Below are 22,792 nucleotides of genomic sequence, written 5' to 3'. Positions count from 1 at the left end.
ACCTCCCACTGACACCACCCTATCAGAACTCTGGATATATCCTCTCTTTCCGTTACCCACCTGGCCTCAATCTCCGCTAATTTCAAGTTGCCGCCCCTCGTAAATCACTTGTCACTCAACAACATCTTTGCTTCTGTACTTGCGCCTTGACTGACATCTCTGCCCAAACCCTTTGCCTTCACATACGTCTGCTTGTGTCTGTATATGTGCGGATGGATATGTGTGTGTGTGTTCGGGCGAGTGTATACCTGTCCCTTTTTCCCCCTAAGGTAAGTCTTTTCACTCCCGGGATTGGAATGACTCCTTACCCTCTCCCTTAAAACCCACATCCTTTTGTCATTCCCTCTCCTTCCCTCTTTCCTGATGAAGCAACCATGGGTTGCAAAAGCTTGATATTTGTGTTTGTGTTTGTGTGTTTTTTTATTGTGTCTGTCTACCAGTGCTTTCCCATTTGGTAAGTCACAGCATCTTTTTTAATATATTTTTCCCATGTGGAATGTTTCTTTCTATTTTATTCACACCAAATATTGATAGACCAAGGTCATTGTTTACCTTATTCCATCATATAGCATCAATTTTCAGCTGACTAATAGCACATGTTGTAAAAACGGATTCACCTATGGGTTGTAAACAATGCTTCATCCACAAACAAAATCTTACATAGAAAAGCTGATTCATTTTGCAGTTTTTGTAGGCATTAGTTGGGCAGCTGTAACTGATTTTGGAAGTCATTTCCATTAATATGTTGAGGGAGCAAAATTTGGAAAAGATGAAATGCTTTTGACTGTAATATTTGCAGAACACTCCTCTGGCTGATTCCATTCAGATATTCAAGCTGCCTTGTAGCAACATGTGGATCGTTTATTACTGCTATTAAAATGTTAGTGACATTTCTGCCGTCAGTTGCTGTTGTTATTTGTTGGGTTTTAATAATATTTTCAAAGACAGATTGTAAGGGCTTGGCACAATCAGGATACATTTCAGCATACAACTGCAATGCTGCTCTAACAGTTAGACAGCAATCACCATAAACAAAAACCACATCAAATTTTTTGTTTGTCATACACATTGTGAGAGACTTCATAGCTTCAGTAACAAGTTGTTTGGTCACTACAACATTGGGGCACAGACGTATGGGCTACAAGTATGCAGATAAACACACAGAGTGTGCTTGAGTCATGTGTTTGATCAGTTCATAAGTTTGCATGGTGGAGACACCTAATATACATACATATTTTTAGTTTTTGTTATTGTATGTGACGTACTAATGCTTTAGAGGTCCACACATAAAGTATTTCTCAATATATGATCAAGCTAAACTCATGCCAACCTGTTTTATATAAACTGAACCATTCTTCCCTCTCATTTTCTGCCTACACTTACCACTTCTTTTCAGCCTCATCATATACATCTTTGGTGACTGTTCTTCCTATCTTTGGGCACCAATCAGGCATAATTTCCTAACTCTTTATTTCCTTCTTTGTATAATGCTTCATGCTGAAGGCTTTCCATTTTATGATATTCATTTTTTTCTTTTTGTTGTGGCACTCACCATGTCTCATTGTTCCTGTGTTTTGCTTCACAATATCAGAAGTAAAGGAACTGCAGCTTTTGTTAGAGGGGCTTACCTTCAATTAACAACAATTTCTATGTTTTTATTTATATCTTGCAGTCAGTGCCATGAAATAATTTAGTCCCTTATATACATTACTCAAATGTAAATGATATAATCTGCAGTTCTGAAATATTAATGTTTCTTGTTCTGATGAGCATCAGCTTCAACTTCAGATAACAATCTGGAACATGTATATGCAAAATTGAGCGTGCTGTATTTATATGATGGCAACTTGTAAGTCAGTGAGACAAAAACAAAGGAAGTGGTGTAACAAGACAAATGATATAGATGATATATATTATTTTGAAAAAATCATGTTTGTATTAGTTGGAGAATACTCCAAACTCTTTCTGCGTAATGTGTCTATAACTTGAAATTTTTGTGTACAATGTGGCTGCATTAAATTGTTCTGTCTTATTACTTCGGCATGTCTTTCAGAGAAAATTCAGCAGGTGCTACTTGGTATTATGAATCACAGAAGGATAGAGATGAGGACAAACGTACCTGGATAAAATTCAAACATATTCCACTAGGAAAGGACCATTATGCAGAACGCAATAAACAGGTTTTACATTACATTATTATTTATATTGATTTATCTATTATTATATTATTGTTTATATTATATTATTAATTATATGCAACCATATTATTGTAACCCTCATTTGAAGGCCAACAACATTTGTTGAACACAAATAAACTTTCTGTAACAACAGATAAATATTGTTTGTTAGTCCAGAAAATCAAATAATAATAGTCCTTGACAGAAATAAAATAAGCAATAGTTTCTGATTGAAATTAAAATGTAATAGTTCTGGGCTGCATTTGATCTAAGTCCAACTTCACCATGCATGTTCACTGAAATTAGAATATAATATGTCTAAATCAGACCAGGTAAACTGCAATGGTGATCAAAGTTCAGTTGTAAATGCAAAGTTGAATAACAGAAACCAACAGTAAGTTCACCACTGGGCAACCTAATATTTGTCCACTACAGATGTTCATAGAACTGACCTGGGATATCATCGGCTTCCCCGCCACACATGTTGTTGCTGGACATGGACATTGTTACATATGTTGATATATCCCTACCTTCCATTTGCACACATAGTGAGATACAAAACAAGTGAAATTTTACAAGTCTATACTTCTCAGTAAAAATTGCTTAAATCATCAGATGCATTTTTTTGTGTGTAAGACACTGAGCTAATTACTTCTGCAGTAAAAGGCAGACAGTGTGGAATGTGTTCTTGGAAATTTGATGAACATCAGATGCTTGGAGTATTGTTGGTGCGGTAATGAAAACATGAAACTGGTCAGATTTGTTTTCTTTGTAAATCTGTTACTCATGCTACTACTGCTACTACTACTACTACTACTACTATTACCACCAACACCACCACCACCACCACCACCACCACCACCAATAATAATAATAACAATAATGATAATAATAATGTCTTATATTATTTGGAATCAGTTACCAGTTACAACAGCAGCATGGTCAACAAGAATCATCACTCCACATGGAAAATAGGTTCATTGAGCACACACAGAGCTGAACAGCCTGATTCACCAGTGTGTGCACGTGACTACATGTTCAAGCAGATTACAATATTCCATAGATAAGAAGACCCTAAACCATTTAGAAGTAGTGAATGTTGAATGATAAGTAATTGCAGGAGGCAGGAACTGAACCAGTGATCCAGACATCACCAGTTAGTGATTATAACTACTACACGAATGTGGATGATATACTGCAGAGGCTATTGCTTCCCTCCTTGTAAAACATTGACCTCCTGATTCAGAATGGAGCATAGCTTCCTGGATACAAATTTAGTCAGTGGGTCTTTGAATGGTGGCACTAGCATTTTCATGCATGCTGCTCATATGCTCATATTGTCACTGTGATGTTCAAATGGAATTACTTCAGTTGAGATACGGCAATTGCTGGGCAAGTTTACATTTCCTTGTACAGCTCTCAACTACAAGCCAGGTAAAAAAGCATGAAACCTGCCACCATCTTATTAAAACATTTTGTGATGCCATTCATCTGCAGATGGCAGGCATTTACTTCTGACACCAGTCTTGGCTGAGACACTTTTCCATGATCAGAGAGGTGCTCCATGTTTCAAAATTATATCTTCTATAAGGAACCTCGCAATTTCTGGAGCTTCAGCAATCTGTCTTACCATGGTGACACCTGTAATTGGTGAGATAGTCCAGAATGAGATTTTCACTCTGTAGCAGAGTGTGCGCTGATATGAAACTTCCTGGCAGATTAAAACTGTGTGCCGGACCGAGACTCGAACTCGGGACATTTGCCTTTCGCAGGCAAGTGCTCTACCAACTGAGCTATCCAAGCACGACTCACGCCCCATCCTGACAGCTTTACTTCCGCCAGTACCTCGCCTCCTACCTTCCTAACTTTACAGAAGCTCTCCTGTAAACCATGCAGGACTAGCATTCCTGAAAGAAAGGATATTGCGGAGACTTGGCTTAGCCACAGCCTAGGAAATGTTTCCAGAATGAGATTTTCACTCTGCAGCGGAGTGTGTGCTGATATGAAACTTCCTGGCAGATTAAAACTGTGTGCCGGACTGAGACTTGAACTCAGGACCTTTGCCTTTCGCGGGCAAGTGCTCTACCAACTGAGCTACCCAAGCACGACTCACGCCCCATCCTCACAGCTTTACTTCCACCAGTACCTCGTCTCCTACCTTCCTAACTTTACAGAAGCTCTCCTGCGAACCATGCAGGACAAGCACTCCTGAAAGAAAGAATATTGTGGAGAGCTTCTGTAAAGTTAGGAAGGTAGGAGACAATGTACTGATGGAAGTAAAGCTGTGAGGACAGGGTGTGAGTCGTGCTTGGGTAGCTCAGTTGGTAGAGCACTTGCCCACGAAAGGCAAAGGTCCCGAGTTCGAGTCTTGGTCCGGCACACAGTTTTAATCTGCCAGGACGTTTTTTTTTGATGAGATAGTCATTCCACACTGTTCTCATTCACTGAACCTTACCACGAGAACAATTCCAGTCTATTGAAACAGGAGCACCTGTTGAAGTAAATGGTACCAAATGCCCTCAAGATACTTGTGACATGTGCTATTTATGTTGGCATTTCCTACAATTGCTTACATGATGTCTGACATATGAGTAAAGACCTAGCTGCTGATACCTGATTCTTTTCTGTCAAGAGTCTTCGCAAATCCTAGATGACTTGATGTCAAAGCATTGTGAAAACACTTCATTATAGCTGGCCGTAAATAACAGGGTTGACTAACAACCATTTATGCACCATTGAGTCATAATTCCTTTTATACAATATTCCATCCACCATTCAGAAATTTCCTTAGACAGGATCTTCCTTCTGTAATGCATCTGTGGTCCTCAATACTACTCCTTTGTTCAGCTGCTATTTTTCATTAGTGCAGTGGTGACTGAGGCACCACCAGCATTGTACTGTCCCTCCAGTGGATTATGCAAAATCCATTTGGCATCCATGTGTTTGTATCAATGCTTGTATACTACTGTGATGTCATATTAGTGAAGCTTCAGTGCCCATATTTTCAATTGTTCTGATGATTTCTTTGAGACTTGTTTGCCACCAAAAAAGAATAGTGGTCAGTCACAATAGTGAATGGTCTGTCATATATAGCTTACTGATTGCCCAACCAACTGCAATACTACCTTTTTCAGTGTGAGAAGAAGTTTTCTTAGACCGAGACATAACCAAACACTCTTCCATCATCCTTCTGGATGTGCAATAGAACTGCGCCAATATAATTATTTGCTTCAGTGTGTAGTTCTGTCTTGGCATTTTTTCTCTCCTTAAGAACACAGAAAGACATTTCAGGCTCCAAGAAAATTTCAGTATCTGGATGAGCAGTTGAACTTCAGTATGGAGACAAGAAATGACTGCAATGCCTTGAAGAGTGACTTAAGCTAGGGTTTGGCAATGGGCTTCATCCTATAGGTCAGAAATAGGCATCTGCAGTTACATGGTGTGCAAAGAATTGAAGACATATGCAGAAAACACAGGCTAACCCTTAAATGTAAAATGTTAGAGATAAGTGTTGCCACTTGCTGCTGGGTACTGGAACTATCAAAATTGACATTGGTCTCACCCTTCAATATCACGTCAGGATATTTAGGGGTGAAAACAATGTCAATTTTGGTAGTTCCCATACCCAGCAGCAGATGGCAACACTTACCTCTAAGTTTTTATGTTTGAGGGTTAGCCTGTTTTTCTGCTCATGCCTTCGATTGCCTTGTCAGACATTTTTTAGCATAATAGCCATCAAACACTCATCATTTTTCTCAGGGCATCCATGATGTAAAAATACTAGTGTATTGCCCTCCACTCTCAAAATGTCCATTTTACTGCAAGGGAATAGAATTTGCAAGTGTGATACTTATTTCTGTCATCAAGAATCTTCAATTTTGTGAGATAATTGTGTCTTAAGTCCGAATTGTGTCTTAAGTCTGAGATTTCTAACTCTGTTCCATAATGTTGGTCTGTCTTGTTGAAATTAATGCCAATGACTGACAAAGCTCTTCTTTAATTAGTGGTTTTAGCTTTTCCTAGCTGGTATTCATATTCACAGCTTTTCCTTCTAACCATCTTGGTTTGGCATTAACAGGCATTATATACCTTTTTATCACTTTCCTTACTATTTACCAAATTAGTGATATGAGTTTCTGAAGATCTTCCATGACTGCCCTCAATATTACATTTTTAATCTTTCAGCGTATTATTTAGTGGTGCATGCCTCAATGTGCTAGCACTACTTTATGATGTCCTATGTTATGGCACCCTTCAATAGTAGTGAAACTTTGTCAGCTTTTGTCATATTTGGGCTCACTGTTTGAGACACAGCACCAAAACTCTTTTACATAACGGTCATGCATTAGACTCTGTTCTTCAGTTGTTCTCCAGTTGTGAGGACTTGTTGCTGGTTGCCTCAAATGTGTTCTTAATTTCCACATGAAATTTGTCCACAATTTAGCTTTTGCTCATTGTTCTTAAATCACTGCTTGGCTGTAAAGTGTAAGTAATAGTAAATGGTACAAGACAGATTGTGTCATCCCACTGTTGTATTTAATGACAAAGTCAAATCCCTTCAGCCATTTTGTTGAATCCTGGCCAGCATGTCCTAGAAACACTGCTGGATGACTGATGGGCATCTGTGTTACTGATGCTTCTGTATCCACTGGTACCTTCAAATGTATTTACTATTTATACTCACATTCCTGCTCAAAAATCAACAGCTTTTCCACAAACTTATGTACTCAAGACAGTGGAAATGTTGGTGTCTGAGGTACCCAGAGTCTCCACCAAACTACCATGTAAAATCCTAAATCTTTACCAGTTATGAGAGCAACGCTGTCAAATGAACTAACATTACACACTGAAAGTATTTTATGGAGTACATATGGAAGTCCATACAGAGCTGAATTGTCTGCCTTAGCAGAAAGTGCTCCAACTTATTTATACATACAGGGTGTCCATAATTAAAGTTCCAGTTTCAAAATGCTGTAGAAAGAGAAACACCTTGGAGAATGATGTCAAATTTGAACAGCATATTATTGACACAGGGAGAAATGTCTTGGGACAAACAAACAAACAAAAAATACAGAAATTATGTCAGTAGATGCCTCTGCAGACATCTTAACATTAATGGGGTTGGCTACAAATGACAGATGGATTGCAATACAATGGCTATGGTTTGAGTTGCACATTACATCATCCATACTGCACAAGCTTGGCAGTCAACACTTGTGTCAGTGGTGGTGCACAGCAAGGCTGTACTGCATTGTATGGTAAAAATCAGTTTTTAGTTGTTCTGAGGCCAAAAACCACATAAAAAGCAAAATGACATTGGTTTTTAATTGTCATGAGACCAAAAACTGCATAAAAATCAAAATGATATTGGTTCCTAATTGTTATGAGACTGGCTCAAGACATGCTCAATATTCTAGCCAGCATTTTCTGTCACAAGTTGAAATCCACAAAGGGCATGTTCCCCAACAGATCAGAGTGTCTCAGGGGTCATATTCAGAATGTATTGATCAATGTGAGCCTTCAGTTTAGCTGTGTTCATAACTGGAGCACTGAACACAACCTCTTTCTGATAACCGCACAGCCAAAAGTAACACAGATTAAGATCACATGATCTGGATGGCTAGGCTGTAGAAAATGATGGATTATAATTGTAGCATTTGTGAAATACCTCTGCAGCATTCACTTCACTGGCTGTACAAAATGTGGAAGAGCACCATCTTACAAAAAAATGGCCCCACCCACTCATCCACACTGTTGATAGGTTGGAATGACATTGGTGTGCAAAAGACTAATAATGTTCACCAGTGATGGTATAGGTAACAGGACTTGAAGGACTCATATTCTCAAAGAATATGGCCCTGAGGCAACCAACGTCATCAACTGGCACCGCACAGTCACCTTTGCAGAACAAAATGCTACCAGCCGATGTGCATGCAGATTTTCTATTGCCCAAATCTTGCAATTCTGCATATTGACATGTCCTTGTAGATGGAAAAGGGCTTCATCTGTCCACAGAATGTTCAATGGCCATTCATTATCCACTTTCATGTGAACAAGAAATTCCAGGTCAAACATTTTTCTTGCAGGCAGGTCAGCAGGAAGCAACACCTGAACATGGGTGATTTTGTATGGATAGCAGTACAGGATGTTTCATAGGATTTTATGCACCATGCTCACTGGCATGTCTAACATTTGGGCAATTGCCCTTGCACTGTGTGTTTGCACACCACAGCTCAACCCCTCCTGCAATGTTGTGGCCACATCTTTGATAGACATTGTATTAACTGCTTTCACCACTCTACCACACTGCACTTCAAAGGAACCTGTTCTTTTGAATTTTATAGTAATTTACTCCAGACCCTTATCATAAATTGGAAAATGCCTTTTTTTATACCCTTGAGTGTTCAGAAGAACTGCAGGGCTACTGGCACACAGTCATCGCTCTTCTAAAACAGCTTTACCAGCAACATGGGGTCTTTCATGGAGACAACATGTTGGGTGCCTCGGACACAAACTGAGGAACGACTGTGTGCTGTACATCTGTTGTTGTGCATATTCTGAGGCTTACAGCACCATGTACTGGTTTTTTCTTCTTTATTTTTTTAGTTTTTTCTCATAACATTTCCCCCGTGTCAGTAATATGCTTTTCAAATGTGATATCATTCTGAGCAGTGGTTCCTTTTCTACGGCATTTTGAAACTGAAGCTTTAATTATGGACACCCTGTACATGCTACATTCTAGAAAATTCCGGTATTCCATGAACAGGTCAGTCCCAGGACCTTCTAGAAATTATAATGTCGACTTACAGCTATTTGCAGGAGATGAGAATTAAACCAGTGATTCCCACATTATTAGACAATACACTATGGTTGGCAGTATAGACACAGAGACAATAATACAAATAAGTCAGGAGTTGTTGCTCTTGTTGTTGTGGTCTTCCATCTGAAGACTGGTTCGATGCAGCTCTATCAACTGATCCCTTCTGTTAGTCAAGTTAAGCTAGAAATTTCTATTCCCCCCTGTCCTCTCCAGTATTTTCTCATTAGTTGTGCAATCTATCCATCTGATCTTCAGCATTCTTCTATAGCATCACATTTCAAACGATTCTTTTCTCTCCTTGTCTGAACTGCTTATTGTCCACATTTCACTTCCGTACAAAGTTACACTCCAGACAAATACTGTCAGAAAAGACCTCCTGACACTTAAATCTAGTATTTAGTGTTAACAAATTTATTTTCTTCAGAAATGCTTTTCTTGTCACTACACTTTCTATCCACCCTGCTTCAGCCATCATCGTTTATTCTGGTGCCCGCATAACGAAACTCACCTCCTACTTTGTGTCTTCTTTCTTAATCTAATTTTCTCATGTCACCTGATTTAATTCAGCCACATTCCATTATCCTTGTTTTGTTTTTGGTGATGTTCATCTTATATGCTCCTTTCAAGACATTGTCAGTTCTGTTCAACTGCTCCTCCGAGTCCTTTGCTGTCTCCGACAGAATTACAATGTCATCAGCAAACCTCAAAGTTTTTATTTCTTCCACCTGAACTTTAATTCCTATTCCAGATGTTTCTTTTATTTCCTTCACTGTTTGCTCAGTGTACAAATTGAATAACAAGGCAATAGACTACAAACCTGCCCACTTCCTTCTCAACTACTGCTTCCCTTTCATACCGTTCAGCTCTTATAACTACTGTCTCGTTTCTGTACAAGTTTTATATAACCTTTCATGATCTACATTTTACCCTCATTACCTTCAGGATTTCAAAAAATGTATTTCAGTCAACACTGCCAAAAGCTTTCTCTAAGTCTACAGCTGCTATAAACATAGGTTTGCCTTTCTTTAAGGGGGTAGACCAGGGTGCGGCTCGATTTTGGAACTGATATTCATGAGGTTTTTTTTTCAATAAAATAACACACAAATTACAAAACTGACTTTAGACCTTTATTTTTCACCTCTAAGATCATATTATGTATTTTTATCAAGTAAAGAACTTGCACCCAGAGGACAGTCCACAGAAATTGATGAAAGGCAATTTCTGTGTGCGAGGGCAGTTGGTGGGAGCTCTGAACACCACAATTTTCAGCCTAGAACAAAATTTTGAATACTGCTTTGAAACTGTAAAAAATGTAGTACACAAGGATGTTTACAAAAAATGGTTTTTAACAAATTGGTGACAATCTGAAATAAATCATTTTTCTCAACAAAAATGTTGTAATAGAAACATGCACCAAAAAATGAGATTAAAATATATTGCAAAATTCCTAGATACTACTGTGGAAAAAAATGCTGACTCACAATTTACAAAAAGGTATACTGTAATTGGATGTATATTTCATGAGTTACAATTTCCGCCAATTTGAAAACTGTTGTTTTGAAAAAACAAGCATGTAAAGTTTTGACTTTTTGTTCTTATCATTGAAAGTGAACAAACCATTAATCAGCAGTGCTGATGTCAAAACACTGTCACCTTTTGTTGAGGTTATATTGATTCCACTTTTACCAATCAAAGCATATTTTGCATGGTTCGGATTTCTTTTCAGACCTTTTCTGTCCATATAAATGTGTTTGCTTGTCATTTTTAAGCACTCATATTTTACTTCATATAAAAAATAAATGAAATGATAAGTTAAGCAGGCACAAGATAAGCCCGGTAGCTGAATGGTCAGCGCGACAGAATGTCAATCCTAAGGGCCCAGGTTCGATTCCCGGCTGGGTTGGAGATTTTATCCACTCAGGGACTGGGTGTTGTGCTGTCCTAATTATCAGCATTTCATTCCCATCAACACTCAAGTCACCGAAGTGGTGTCAAATCGAAAGACTAGCACCTGGCAAATGGTCTACCTGACAGGAGGCCCTAGTCACATGACATTTATTTACAATACAAGCACTTGCTTTCAGACTGTTTGCCCTAGAAAAATCATGTTATAAAGAGAAATCGTGTTGAAAATGGTATTTTAGTTGATTCTAATGCCCTGTGTGATACTATCCTATTCCATTGGTAATTATTATAGTATTACGTCGGTTGCATTCGAGCATCAGTTTTAACATATTTTAATATTTATGAAACACTTTATATGAATGAATCTTAAAAATAAACTCTCTAAGGAACATTTTAAGCCAATAAAAAGATTAGGCTAAAACAAATTCTACTCTGGTCTCTCCCCTTAATCTATCTTCTAAGATAAATATTTAAAGTCAGTGTTGCCTCACATGTTCTAACATTTCTCTGGAATGAAAACTGTACTTCTCTGAGGTTGGCTTCTACCAGTTTTCAAAAGTATGATGCAGTAATGAAATCCCAAGGATTTTATTTACTTATACAGTTGTCTCTATAGAGATCGTTACTCATGAAGAAGTTGATAACTACTTTAAAGTTTCTCATTTCTGTAAACAGTATTATTCAGTTTCTACTATTAATTGCAAATCAGTCCTATTCCTAAGCAGTAGATAAATTTATCTTTTGTCAGTATTTTACTAAAACATCTTCACTTTTCCCTGTTTCTCATCATTTACTCACATCATTGAAGTAGCTGAACCTGGTGTAAATTATATTATATCAAGCATTCCACTCTTATAAGTAATGCTTACATATATTAGAAAGCTACATAATCTTTTCCTCCTACTTTGAATTTCAGATTAAGAAAAGAGCGAGTGAGTGTGTTAAAGCTGTTGACCTGCTAGAGAGGATAAATGCGGGGTCTAATGTGGAAAATATTCTCAACAATGGCTTCCTTCTGACTCAGCTTAAGGTAAATGACGAAAATTAATTTAATTCCTTTTTAGTTCTTACTTTATTTGTGCACTTTATCTAAAGGACTTATTTACAATTTTTGTAATTCCCATGTAGGATCGCTTGGATCTGAGTAATCTGGTTATGATGGGGCATTCATTCGGTGGTGGTACAGCCCTGCTGGCCCTAGGGACAGATTCTCGATTTAGGTAAGATGTATTTCAGATTCTCCCACTTTTTATTATGCTTTATGTGTGTGTGTGTGTGTGTGTGTGTTGGGGTTTATGGGCGCTCAACATCGAGGTCATCAGCGCCCTATTATGCTTTACGTGCTTGCCATAGTCCTGATATACTTCGCCTTATGGATAACATTTATACCCGTCAGTGTGTTGGTTTGGTACACAACAACACACTGGATGTTGATTTGGTTGATGTTCCAACATTTAAAAATGTGCTCTTGGCAAGTGATTAGTCAGCACTATTGAAATATGACCTTGCTTCAAACATCCCTGTTAGTGTGTCAGGAACACATGGGACTCATGTTTTTGTGTTTACCATGTAGAACATTTTGCATGAGTTGATGGCAGCTTTACATAACACTGATTTTAAGGCAGTACTGGTAATGACTATGTTGATCTAAAATATATGACATCAGCCACTTCTAACATGTTTATAGCAGTCTTGTTCATCAGTTAATTTAAATAACTAACAACCTGTGTAATAAGGAGAAAATTAAATTCCCCAATATTACACCCATAGTTCATAATTCTGTAAATCTAAATACAACATTGCTGTTTGTTTCAAGAAAATCTACTACATGTTTCAGGCTTGGCATAATTTTGGATGGTTGGATGTTTGCTCTAAAGGAAGAAATTGACTTGCCAAAGAAGGTTACTCAACCAGTAATTTTCATCAACACACAGACTTTCCAAATACCAGCAAATGTCTCAGTCATGCAAAGATTTATAGAAGAGAGACCAACACAAAACACAGAACGAGCAGGATATACAATAAAGTATGATTAATACTGTCCTACCATAATGTTATTGAATGTTCTCTTGATTCCTGCTTCTGTACTGATAATATTTGAACTTTATTATTCTTTATTCTTTGACCATAGTTTTGTAATGATATTAGATATATCAGAGCATGCATACATAAAAAGCTAATAGAGCTTCACAAACAACAGAAATTAAAGCAACATACAATATTTAAAATCCATTAAAATATGCATACACAGTTGTTAATACACAAGCTTACAAGGGAGGAAGTGATACTTCAGACACAGTGGAGCAGTCAACTAGGTGTGTAAAGCAACTACTATAAATATTTCCTCTATTTCCAAACAGTGGAAAGTCTAAGATGAAATAACAACAATGTTATGAGTGCTACTTACCATACAGAGAAGACACTGAGTCACAGACAGGCACAATGAGAAGACTGCTATACATTCAAACATTTGGACAAAAGTTCTTCTGAAATAGAATGCACGCACACAGACACGTACACACACACCAACACGATTCACACACACACGGCTACTCTTTCTGGCTGCCAGAGCCTTTCTGTCTGCAACTCAACCAGCTTTAACCAGTGTTGCTATTTAGTTCTACCTCTACTCACAAAACAAAACAGGATATAGAATCAGTAGCAAAAATATTCAGAGGTAGCATATGTCTATATTCAAGAACATTAATCTGATACTTATGAAATAGCACACCCATAACATAAGTCATACCCCAGTTTTATATTATTATTATTATTACTACTACTATTATTATTATTATTTAGTTTTAATACAATGCTGAAAACCCAGAATACAGTACGCACTATTTGAGGACTGACAACTACCACTTACCTTACAGAACTATTCATAAAAACTGAACAGTATTTAAGGAACAGTCAAACCTGCATGTTTTCTTCCTTCCCTGTTTTTCTTTCATTGCTTATGAGACAAAAACAGAAATGGAAACTAGAGGTGTATTGCAGTGTTTAATGTACTCTTACAAATACCTAATAAAAAATGACAATATTTTGGCATGTTACAAATATTTCTTATTGTGACCTTTACACATGAATTTAAAATACGCGATGGAATATAATATACCCCTGCAATCATTTCCAATGGTCCATGCTCCCACTCTATCACTTACTCCATTCCCATCACTGGTGAAACCTACTACAGCTCAGGCAGAACAACTTGCTGTTTGCTATGTGACATCTGTCTAGTGCAAGGCTTTTTCTATAGGAGTGACTTCCATTAAAGTGGCTAAATACACAAATGGACATAGAATAACTTGCCTGCTTTGAGGACATCCATCACCTAGTTGCTCAGCATGCTCTACAGCATGACTAAAGATACCAGAGTGTCTGCTATACTACATGTGCCACTTGGATGCTCCCATGTGGGAAATTGCTCTCCAACACGTCCGCTCATTCAGTGGTTCCTAACCCTCCTGAAACCATTAACGCTGAACAAGATCATATAAAAAGCAATACCCCCATTAGAGTTTAGTATCTAACAAAAATTAAGATTGGAAAAAACTTGTTTCAGCATTACTATTTATAGAATTACAGGAAAGGACATAATATTTCAGTAACATTCAACAAATAAAACTTACATGCTTTTGTAGGTGCTATATTAAAACAAGAAATAATAAAAGTCAGTTACATTGTTGGTACTGCATATTCAAACAATCATTATCATTTTTGGCTTGGTTTCAGCCATTGCACAATGTGACTCCAGCCTGTGAAGAAAACTGGAAACTTTATCTTGTGCTTTCAAAATATTCACCATAACTCCTTGCAAGCCAAGGTTAAACATATTTATTTCTACAAAGAAATTACAAGATATGCCACTTTAAGTGAATTATCTGCTATTTTGTCTTGCTCCATTTACACCCTTTCCAGAAAAAAAGCAATTAGCTGTCAAAGTCTGAACAAGCAATTCAACATCTTGCCATGAGATAGCCTTCGCACTTCTGTGAAGAATTCTTTGAGAATGGTTGTGTTTGTTGCACTACCTTGGATGTGGTTTATGGTCTTTACTACCTCAGTGAATGTTTGTACATTTAACAAATCAGATGGAAGCATTTTCACTACCAGACGATAAAGATGTATAATCAAATGTTGCTTTTGGAGCAACTTCTTTTAAGAATGTGCAGAGTCCAGAGTGATTGTCCAACATGGAAGGTTCTCTGTCTGTGCATAGTGCTACCAACTTTGATCAGTGCATCTCATTTTCCTCAGTGAAATTCTTTAGTAATCGGAAAACCATCTCCACTAGGTGTAGTACTGTCCAGTTATTCTTCCTTCAGGTTTTCTCGGTGTTATTGGTTAATGGTGTGCTTCTGGGTATTAAACCAAGTTGTTGATTCCATTTTATGCACAATATTTTGACAGCCAACCCAGATATCTTCCTCATGTGTTGCAAGTTCTGCTTTTATGTGTACTCATTGCTTATGGACTACTGTTGGTCTCACATCATTACCTTTAACTGACTTCAGTTCCAGGTACTGACTGCACCCTTGATGCTCTTTTGTTTTTCGGAGCCCACACTGATTTTCCATTCAATGCACATTGTCTTGGAGTTTCCCAGTTCTGGTGAATGTGGTGGCTGGCAAAATCTTAATTGAGTGCTAGATCCCAAGACTTTTTTAGATTGGAATCTCCCTCACAGTTTATTAAAACTGAAACATAATCTAATGCTTTCTGTTTATACATCTACAGTTGCAAACCACTGTGAAGTGCCATGGCAGAGAGTACATCCCACTGTTCCTGTTGTTAGGGTTTCTTCCCATTTCATTCACATATGGAGTGCAGGAAGTATGAGTGTGTAAATGCCTCTATGCATGTTGCAATTATTCTAATCTTATCCTCCTGATCGCTGTGTAGTGAAATGTAGGGGTTTGTAGCAGATTCCTAGAGTTAAAGCTGGTTCTTCAAACTTTGTTATTAGACTTTCTTGGGATAGTTTATGTCTGTCTCCAAAAGTCTGCCAGTTCAGTTTCTTTAGTGTCTCTGTGACACCCTCCCGTGGATCAAACAAACCTGTGACCATTCATGCTGCCCTTCTCTGTATACGTTCCTGTTAGTCCTATTTGGTACAGGTCCCACACACTTGAGCAGAATTCTAGAACTGGCTGTATGAATGATTTGTAAGCAATCTCCTTTGCAGACTGGATGCACTTCCCCAGTACTTTACCAATAAATCGAAGTTTACCATCTGCTTTTCCCATGATGGAGCATATGTGATCATTCCATTTCATACCCCTTCAAACTATTACACCAAGTTATTTGTATCTGTTAGCTGATTCCAACAGTGACTCATCGGTGTTATAGTTACAGAATATTACATTGTTTTGCTCTGTGAAGTGCACAATTTTACATTTTTGAACATTTAAAGCAAGTTGCAAATCTTTACACTACTTTAAAACCTTATTAAGATCTGACTGAATATTTATAGTGTTTATTTCAGATAGTACTTCATTCTAGATAATTGCATCACCTGTGAAAAGTCTGAGGTTACTATTAATGTTGACTGCAAGGTCATTAATATACAGCATGAACAGCAAAGGCCTCAATACACTTCCCTGGGGCACACTCACAGTTACTTCTACATCTGACGATGACCCACCATCCGAGATAACATGCTGTGTCCTTCCTGCCAAGAAGTCCTCACTCCAGTCACAAATTTGACTTGATACCCCATATGATCACCCTTTTGACAATAAGCATAGGTATGGCATTGAATCAAATGCTTTTTGGAAATCGAGAAATACAGCATCTACCTGGTTGCCTTGATCGAAAGCTTTTGGTACATTGTGTGAGAAAAGTGCGAGTTAGATTTCACGTGATCGATGTTTTTGGAATTCATGCTGTTTGGCATGGAGGAAGTCATTCTGTGTGAGCTACTTCATTATGTTTGAGCTCAGAATATGTTCTAGTACTCTATAACAAATCAGTGTCATGGATATTGTACAGTGCTTGTGTGGATCTCTTCTACTACCTTTCTTGTAGACAGTATGAACTGTGCCCTTTTTCCAAAAACTGGGCATGGTCTTTTGTTCCAGGGATCTACAATAGATTATAGATAGAAGAGGAAGCTAACGCAGTGCAGATTCAGTATAGAACTAACAGGGATTCTATCGGGACCTGCAGCTATGTTCACTTTTAATTATTTCAGTTGTTTCTCAATGCCACTGACACTAATACTTATTTCATTCATCTTTACAGTGGTACAAGGATTAAATTGGGGTAATTCCCCTTCATTTTTCTTTGTAATGGAACATTTGAAAATAGAGTTAGCATTTCAGCTTTTGCATTGTTAGCCTCAGTTTCAGTTCCTGTTTCATTCATTGTCAACTGGAAATTAACTTTGGTGCCACTAATAGCCTTGACATATGACCAGAAATTCTTTGTGTGTTGTGGAAGATAATTTGACAATATTCTGCTATGGTGGTCATTGAAAGCTTCATGCATTGCTGTCTTGATAGCCAAACATGTTTCATTTAACATCTCTCTATTTACAGCCCTATATTTTATTTTATGAACTGTTCTACTTGGAACATATTTATCTGGTACATAGTCAAATATTGTTTTAAACCTGAGCCACAGTTCCTCTACATCCCTGTGCCCTGTGCTGAAAGTTTCAAGCTCCTAATTGAGATATGACACTACTGATTTTTTATCTGGTTTACTGAACACATATGTATCTTTCTGCTTGTTTTAGTTGTACTTTGGTAATCACTGTTGCCACAACCATGCCTTGGTCACTGATACCAGATTTGACGTGGGCATCCTCAAAGGTGTCAGGTCTAATTGTTGCTATTAGAACTGATATATTTGTACCATGAGTGTGGTTCCAAACTATATATTCTAGGTAGTTTTCAGAGAAAGCATTTAGAGATGTTTCTTAAAGCCTTTAGAGACATTCGTAGAATGTCTTATCTTGTCCACCACTAACAAAACTGGAATTTTCCTAATTGATTGTTGGATAATTAAAGCCTCCATTGATGATTGAAGTACGATTTTGGAACTTATGTACAAGTGAATTGAGGTTTCTTTCTAAAGTTTTTGGCTACATCAAGAGAAGAGTCTGTTGGGTGATAGAAGGATTGAGTTATCATTTCATGTCCACCCCTCATACTGAGTCTTGCCCAAACAGTTTCACATACAGCTTCTATTTCTATCTTGGTGGCTTTGAGTGTTTTGTTGACTGGATTTAATATGTACACCCATTTCCCATTTGCCTATCCTTTTGATATACACTTCAGTTTTCCCCAAAACTCTCACTGCTATTAATTTCAAGTTTCAGTCAGCTTTCTTTACCTAGTATTATATGAGCTTCATTGCTTTTCAGGAATGCTTGAACCTCTGGCACTTTGTTGCAAATGCTTCAGCAGTTAGCCTTTAGGATTTCAATACTCTCACCTGTGGGAGACATTTTTTTTGTCCTTACACTGATACTTCTAGGTTTCCTACAGAAATCATTATCTGTATTGGATGGAGAGTCACTTACTCTAAAAAAAACCTTGTGTGCACCCCACACACAGTCAGTTATCAGAGTAGCAGTCTCTGGTGTGTAGTGTTGACCTGACCCATTTAGGGGGACCATCCAATTCTCAACCCTATAGTGCAAGTCCAGAAAGTCGTAGCCTAGCTTATCACAGAACCTTCAAAGTCTCTGGCTCAGTCCTTCCACTTGACTTGAACCAAGTGGCCACCATCAGTTCTGGGGACAATGCTGCAAACTGTGAGTTTTGTCGAAACTCAATGCGCAAGGCTGATCTTCTCAACCTTCTCTGCCTCTCATTGGAATGCCAAGTGTGACTTTGGAGCCCAGACAACAGGCATCATTTGTTCCGATGTGAGCAACAATCTGCAGTTGGTTGCACCATGTTCCCTGATTGACTGCCAGAATAACCTCTTCGACATTTTGAATGAGGCTCCCAGGCATACACACAAAGTGCACCAGGTGTCCTTTTGTGCCCCTTTTTGCCATTTCCCTAAGGGGTACCATCAGTCACCATATGTTTGAACTGCTGATGATTATTAGACACCCTACCCTTTTGAATTTGCCTCCTCTTGACACCAGACAAAACAAGTGACAAAACACACTCCACAGCAGAGACTGCTACTCTGATAACTGACTGTGTGTGGGGTGCACACAAGGGTTTTTTTTTAGAGTAGGTGACTCTCCATCCAATCCAGATAATGATTTCTGTAGGAAACCTAGAAGTATCAAACAGGTGAAGTGAGTCCTACTGGAGTCCCGAGGTTGAGAACCACTGCCCTCATTCCACCACCCTCTGGATCTACCCTCTGATAACAACAATAATTACATTATTCTTTCCACTTTCATTTCTCTTCTTCTTTTAATACATGTTTGCTTCTAACTCTGTGCCTTCTATCATATCTGAACTGTTCCTGACACAGTACATACAAGTTATTGTATTTTACCTCCTACTCACTGAGACACAAAAGGCGATTCCTGCTAATGTAGAATCTGAGGTGCTTGCTTCCTCTTTCCAAACTTCCTTAACAAATTCCATTTTCTCTATGAAGAAGGAACATAAAATTTCAAAAGCTATGATTACTATTGTAAGCATTTCTAAAAGTCATACTAGAAAGTCTAAAGTTTCTCAATAGAAATAGGTAAAGCTTAGTAAAACATTACAGAGAAGGAAAATGCAAACTTATCTATCAATTCAATGCAACTCTAAATTGCTTATTTACATCAAATATTTGATCTCATTACTTTATTTATTGTAATTTATTACCAAAGAGAACAGCATAAGAAAATGCATACAGTCAACTACAGAGCTGAGAAAATGATTTTATTCAAGATGGATGTTATGTTACAGAGCAACAACACATGAAAGTCAGTCAGATACTCCTTTTCTCCTAGGCTACTGGCTCAATCTCACCATGAAGAAGATAAATGCTTTAACTGCAATAAGGGTCAATAATCATCTAATACTGGATTTTCTTCAGAGGCATATTGGTAGGGAAATAAGTAATTTTAACTAACACTTTGCATGAAGTGCATTTAAACCTATTAAGTAATTAAACTCATAATTTATCTGTGCCTTTACAACTTTTTCCAGGTGTTCCTGAGGAGAACAGAAGCCAAGAATACCTCAAAACACAGTCTCGTCATATCGCCAAAGCACTTGCCATCATTTGAATCATATGACAGAATATTAAGCTGAACTCATTGACTGGTTGTAAATAAGTAATTTACCAAAGGGCCAAGCACTTGGCATTACTAGTAAATAGTTACAACTCTTGTGCTAGTGACAGCATTCACTTTTGTCCAATACAAAAGAGGTTTTTGTGATGTGCAATGTATCTCTGTTTGATAAAAAATGTGTAAAAGGCCACAAATAAAATGCAGCACAAAACCTGATGTGAAATTGTATGTTAGCATTATTGTACATAAAAACCAATACAGATTAATGATTTAAATCTTACTGTAAAATATCATTAAAACTGTAATTCAAACATTCAGTAAATACAGCAGTAAATGTATCCTTAATATCAAGGAAATAGGAAATGAATGACAATATGGAGGAAAAATCATAAGTTGTGGTCAGTATCACATTCACAGTTTATCTGCATTCAGTCCGCCCCGGTAGCTGAGTGGTCAGCGTGACCGACTGTCAATCTTAAGGGCCCGGGTTCGATTCCCGGCTAGGTCGGAAATTTTCTCTGCTCAGGGACTGGGTGTTGTGTTGTCCTAATCATCATCATTTCATCCCCATCGACGCGCAGGTCACCGAAGTGGCGTCAAATCGAAAGACCTGCACCAGGCGAACGGTCTACCCGACAGGAGGCCCTAGCCACACAGCATTTCCATCTGCATTCAGTGTTGTTCATCTCTTGGAGTAAACACAACTTTTGTGGACTGGAGATACAACATATGTAGTTGCACAACTCAACCTTTCTAACACTGTCTGCCCCTTTATGATATAAATTGGCCACATAGACCATGAAAGGCATTATTTATTCACTCCCTACAGCTTGAAAAGTTACTGCCAGCCATGAAATGAATCCTAATTTCTTAATCAACTCACAGCACCAGTACATGTTCAGCTTTAACAACTACAAGGGCACAGTTAAAAATTAGCAAGTCAGTAAATATAGAGAAAATATACACTTACGTTTGATGTAGTTCTCTTTTAGGTCAATGTACTTTGCCCTATCTATTTCTTGATAATAAATTCCATTCCTGATTAATGATTCCATAGGTTCCACAAAATACCCACTGGATGCAAAACATTTACAGTCATAAATTTGTTTCAATGAGGGAATATGTGGACATCACAGTGTGACAAATCTGTAGAATAGAGTGGGTGTTTGAACAATTCATATTTCAGTTCTATCAAATTTCCTATTGCCCAAGCACTTTTGCAATTCAGGTCTCATCTCTCCGTTTCTCTTCTGCATCAATTTGATGCAGAACAGTTGCATAGTGAGGTAATGCTGTACCATTTGCAAGATTATAAATAGACTCTTTTTTGCATCCCAGATAACATTGCTCATAAGCTTTCTATTAGCTTCAGTTGACTTTGCCCTTTTTTGGTGCCTGCACACATGATTGCAATTTCATTTCTGCTTCAAAGTGGTGGACCCACATCCTATACACTGTAGAAAATGGCACAAAAATATTTTGGTTCTGTCTGAATGGTCAAACCATTGCTGACAAATTTATTGTAGCTACCGTACTATAGACAGAATTGGGCAAATCCAACACCCCCATTTCATTAAGCTTTATTATAGCCAATTCTTCAGATTACATGTACTTTTCATTACATATATACATAGTGAGAACATCCAGACAGTGTGCGATTTGCAGGGGGGGATGGGGGGGATTTCCCCTCCTCTGCAACAGACCATCCTCTCCTCTGGTTTTAGTTTATGCATCCCAACCTGGGATGTTTATTTCCCATGCACTGGAGTAAAACTTTACATATAATTTAAATTTGTGGAGCCGAACACTGAAAGTTTTTAATACTGTCTTACTATTAACATGTTCGTTTATTAATTTTGAAAAAGTGTTATGTAGTAGGTACCGTATTTACTCGAATCTAAGCCGCACTTTTTTTCCTGTTTTTGTAATCCAAAAAACCGCCTGCGGCTTAGAATCGAGTGCAAAGCAAGCGGAACTTCTGAAAAATGTTAGTAGGTGCCGCCACAAGTAACTTCTGCCGTATGTAGCGCTACATAGGCATGCTTTGTAGACACAAAGATAAATACTGGCGCCAAAACCTCTGCGTAAATAAATAAATTTAAAAAAAAGGTGGAAGACGAGCTTTTTTTCTCCGTCCCGTGTTTCGGCCATTTTCATACATTATCCAACGAAGTAAATACAAATTCCGTATTGTTCATCTTCAAATGTAGCAGAATTTCAATGTACTACGAAAATACGACTGGCAAGACTATTTGAGATGCTTGTCAATATGGCCAACTCTACATTCTGAATTTTTTCCTACCTGTGAGAAGAGATGGTTGCTAATAGGAACCTGATGAAATGTGAATCACATGCACTATTCTCTTCACCATAAGAATAATACGAATATAAACATTTTGCCATGTATTCTTTCGTGTTTGCTGCTATCTCATTTAAATCCCGTCTGCCTAATAAACTACGAAACTATAGAGCGAGACAACAGCAAACGCGGAAGAATATCGTGTCATGTTTATATTCGTATTATTTTTATGCCTAATAGTGATCCAGTCAGAAATGAAGCACGGCAACTGACTAGATTTTTAAATCTAAGATGACTAATTTCTGTGCAGAATTTGATGTACTAAAGAAGCGGCCGCAAAGATTTTCAAACGGAGAAAAATTTTCGCCTAACTCTCGTTCAGAACA

At 37.8% G+C, this 22,792-nt stretch overlaps 1 protein-coding gene across 1 annotated transcript in view; it reads left to right on the top strand.

Annotated features, from left to right (window-relative positions):
* Nucleotides 1-20,323, top strand: part of LOC126161423 (platelet-activating factor acetylhydrolase-like) — an 84,812-nt gene extending 64,489 nt beyond the window's left edge. The window contains exons 5-10 of the mRNA XM_049917222.1: nucleotides 2,054-2,180; nucleotides 11,819-11,932; nucleotides 12,031-12,122; nucleotides 12,740-12,928; nucleotides 19,779-19,918; nucleotides 20,022-20,323. Coding sequence (XP_049773179.1) covers nucleotides 2,054-2,180; nucleotides 11,819-11,932; nucleotides 12,031-12,122; nucleotides 12,740-12,928; nucleotides 19,779-19,918; nucleotides 20,022-20,101 — 742 coding nt within the window. The 3' untranslated portion in view covers nucleotides 20,102-20,323. The remainder of the gene's footprint in view (nucleotides 1-2,053; nucleotides 2,181-11,818; nucleotides 11,933-12,030; nucleotides 12,123-12,739; nucleotides 12,929-19,778; nucleotides 19,919-20,021) is intronic.
* The last annotated feature ends 2,469 nt before the right edge of the window (nucleotides 20,324-22,792 follow it).

This window comes from Schistocerca cancellata, chromosome 2 (genome assembly GCF_023864275.1).
Source record: "Schistocerca cancellata isolate TAMUIC-IGC-003103 chromosome 2, iqSchCanc2.1, whole genome shotgun sequence".
In the NCBI taxonomy this organism is placed as follows: domain Eukaryota; kingdom Metazoa; phylum Arthropoda; class Insecta; order Orthoptera; family Acrididae; genus Schistocerca; species Schistocerca cancellata.
The sequence above is the reverse complement of the archived record's forward strand: the minus strand, read 5'-3'. Positions and strand labels throughout refer to the sequence as shown.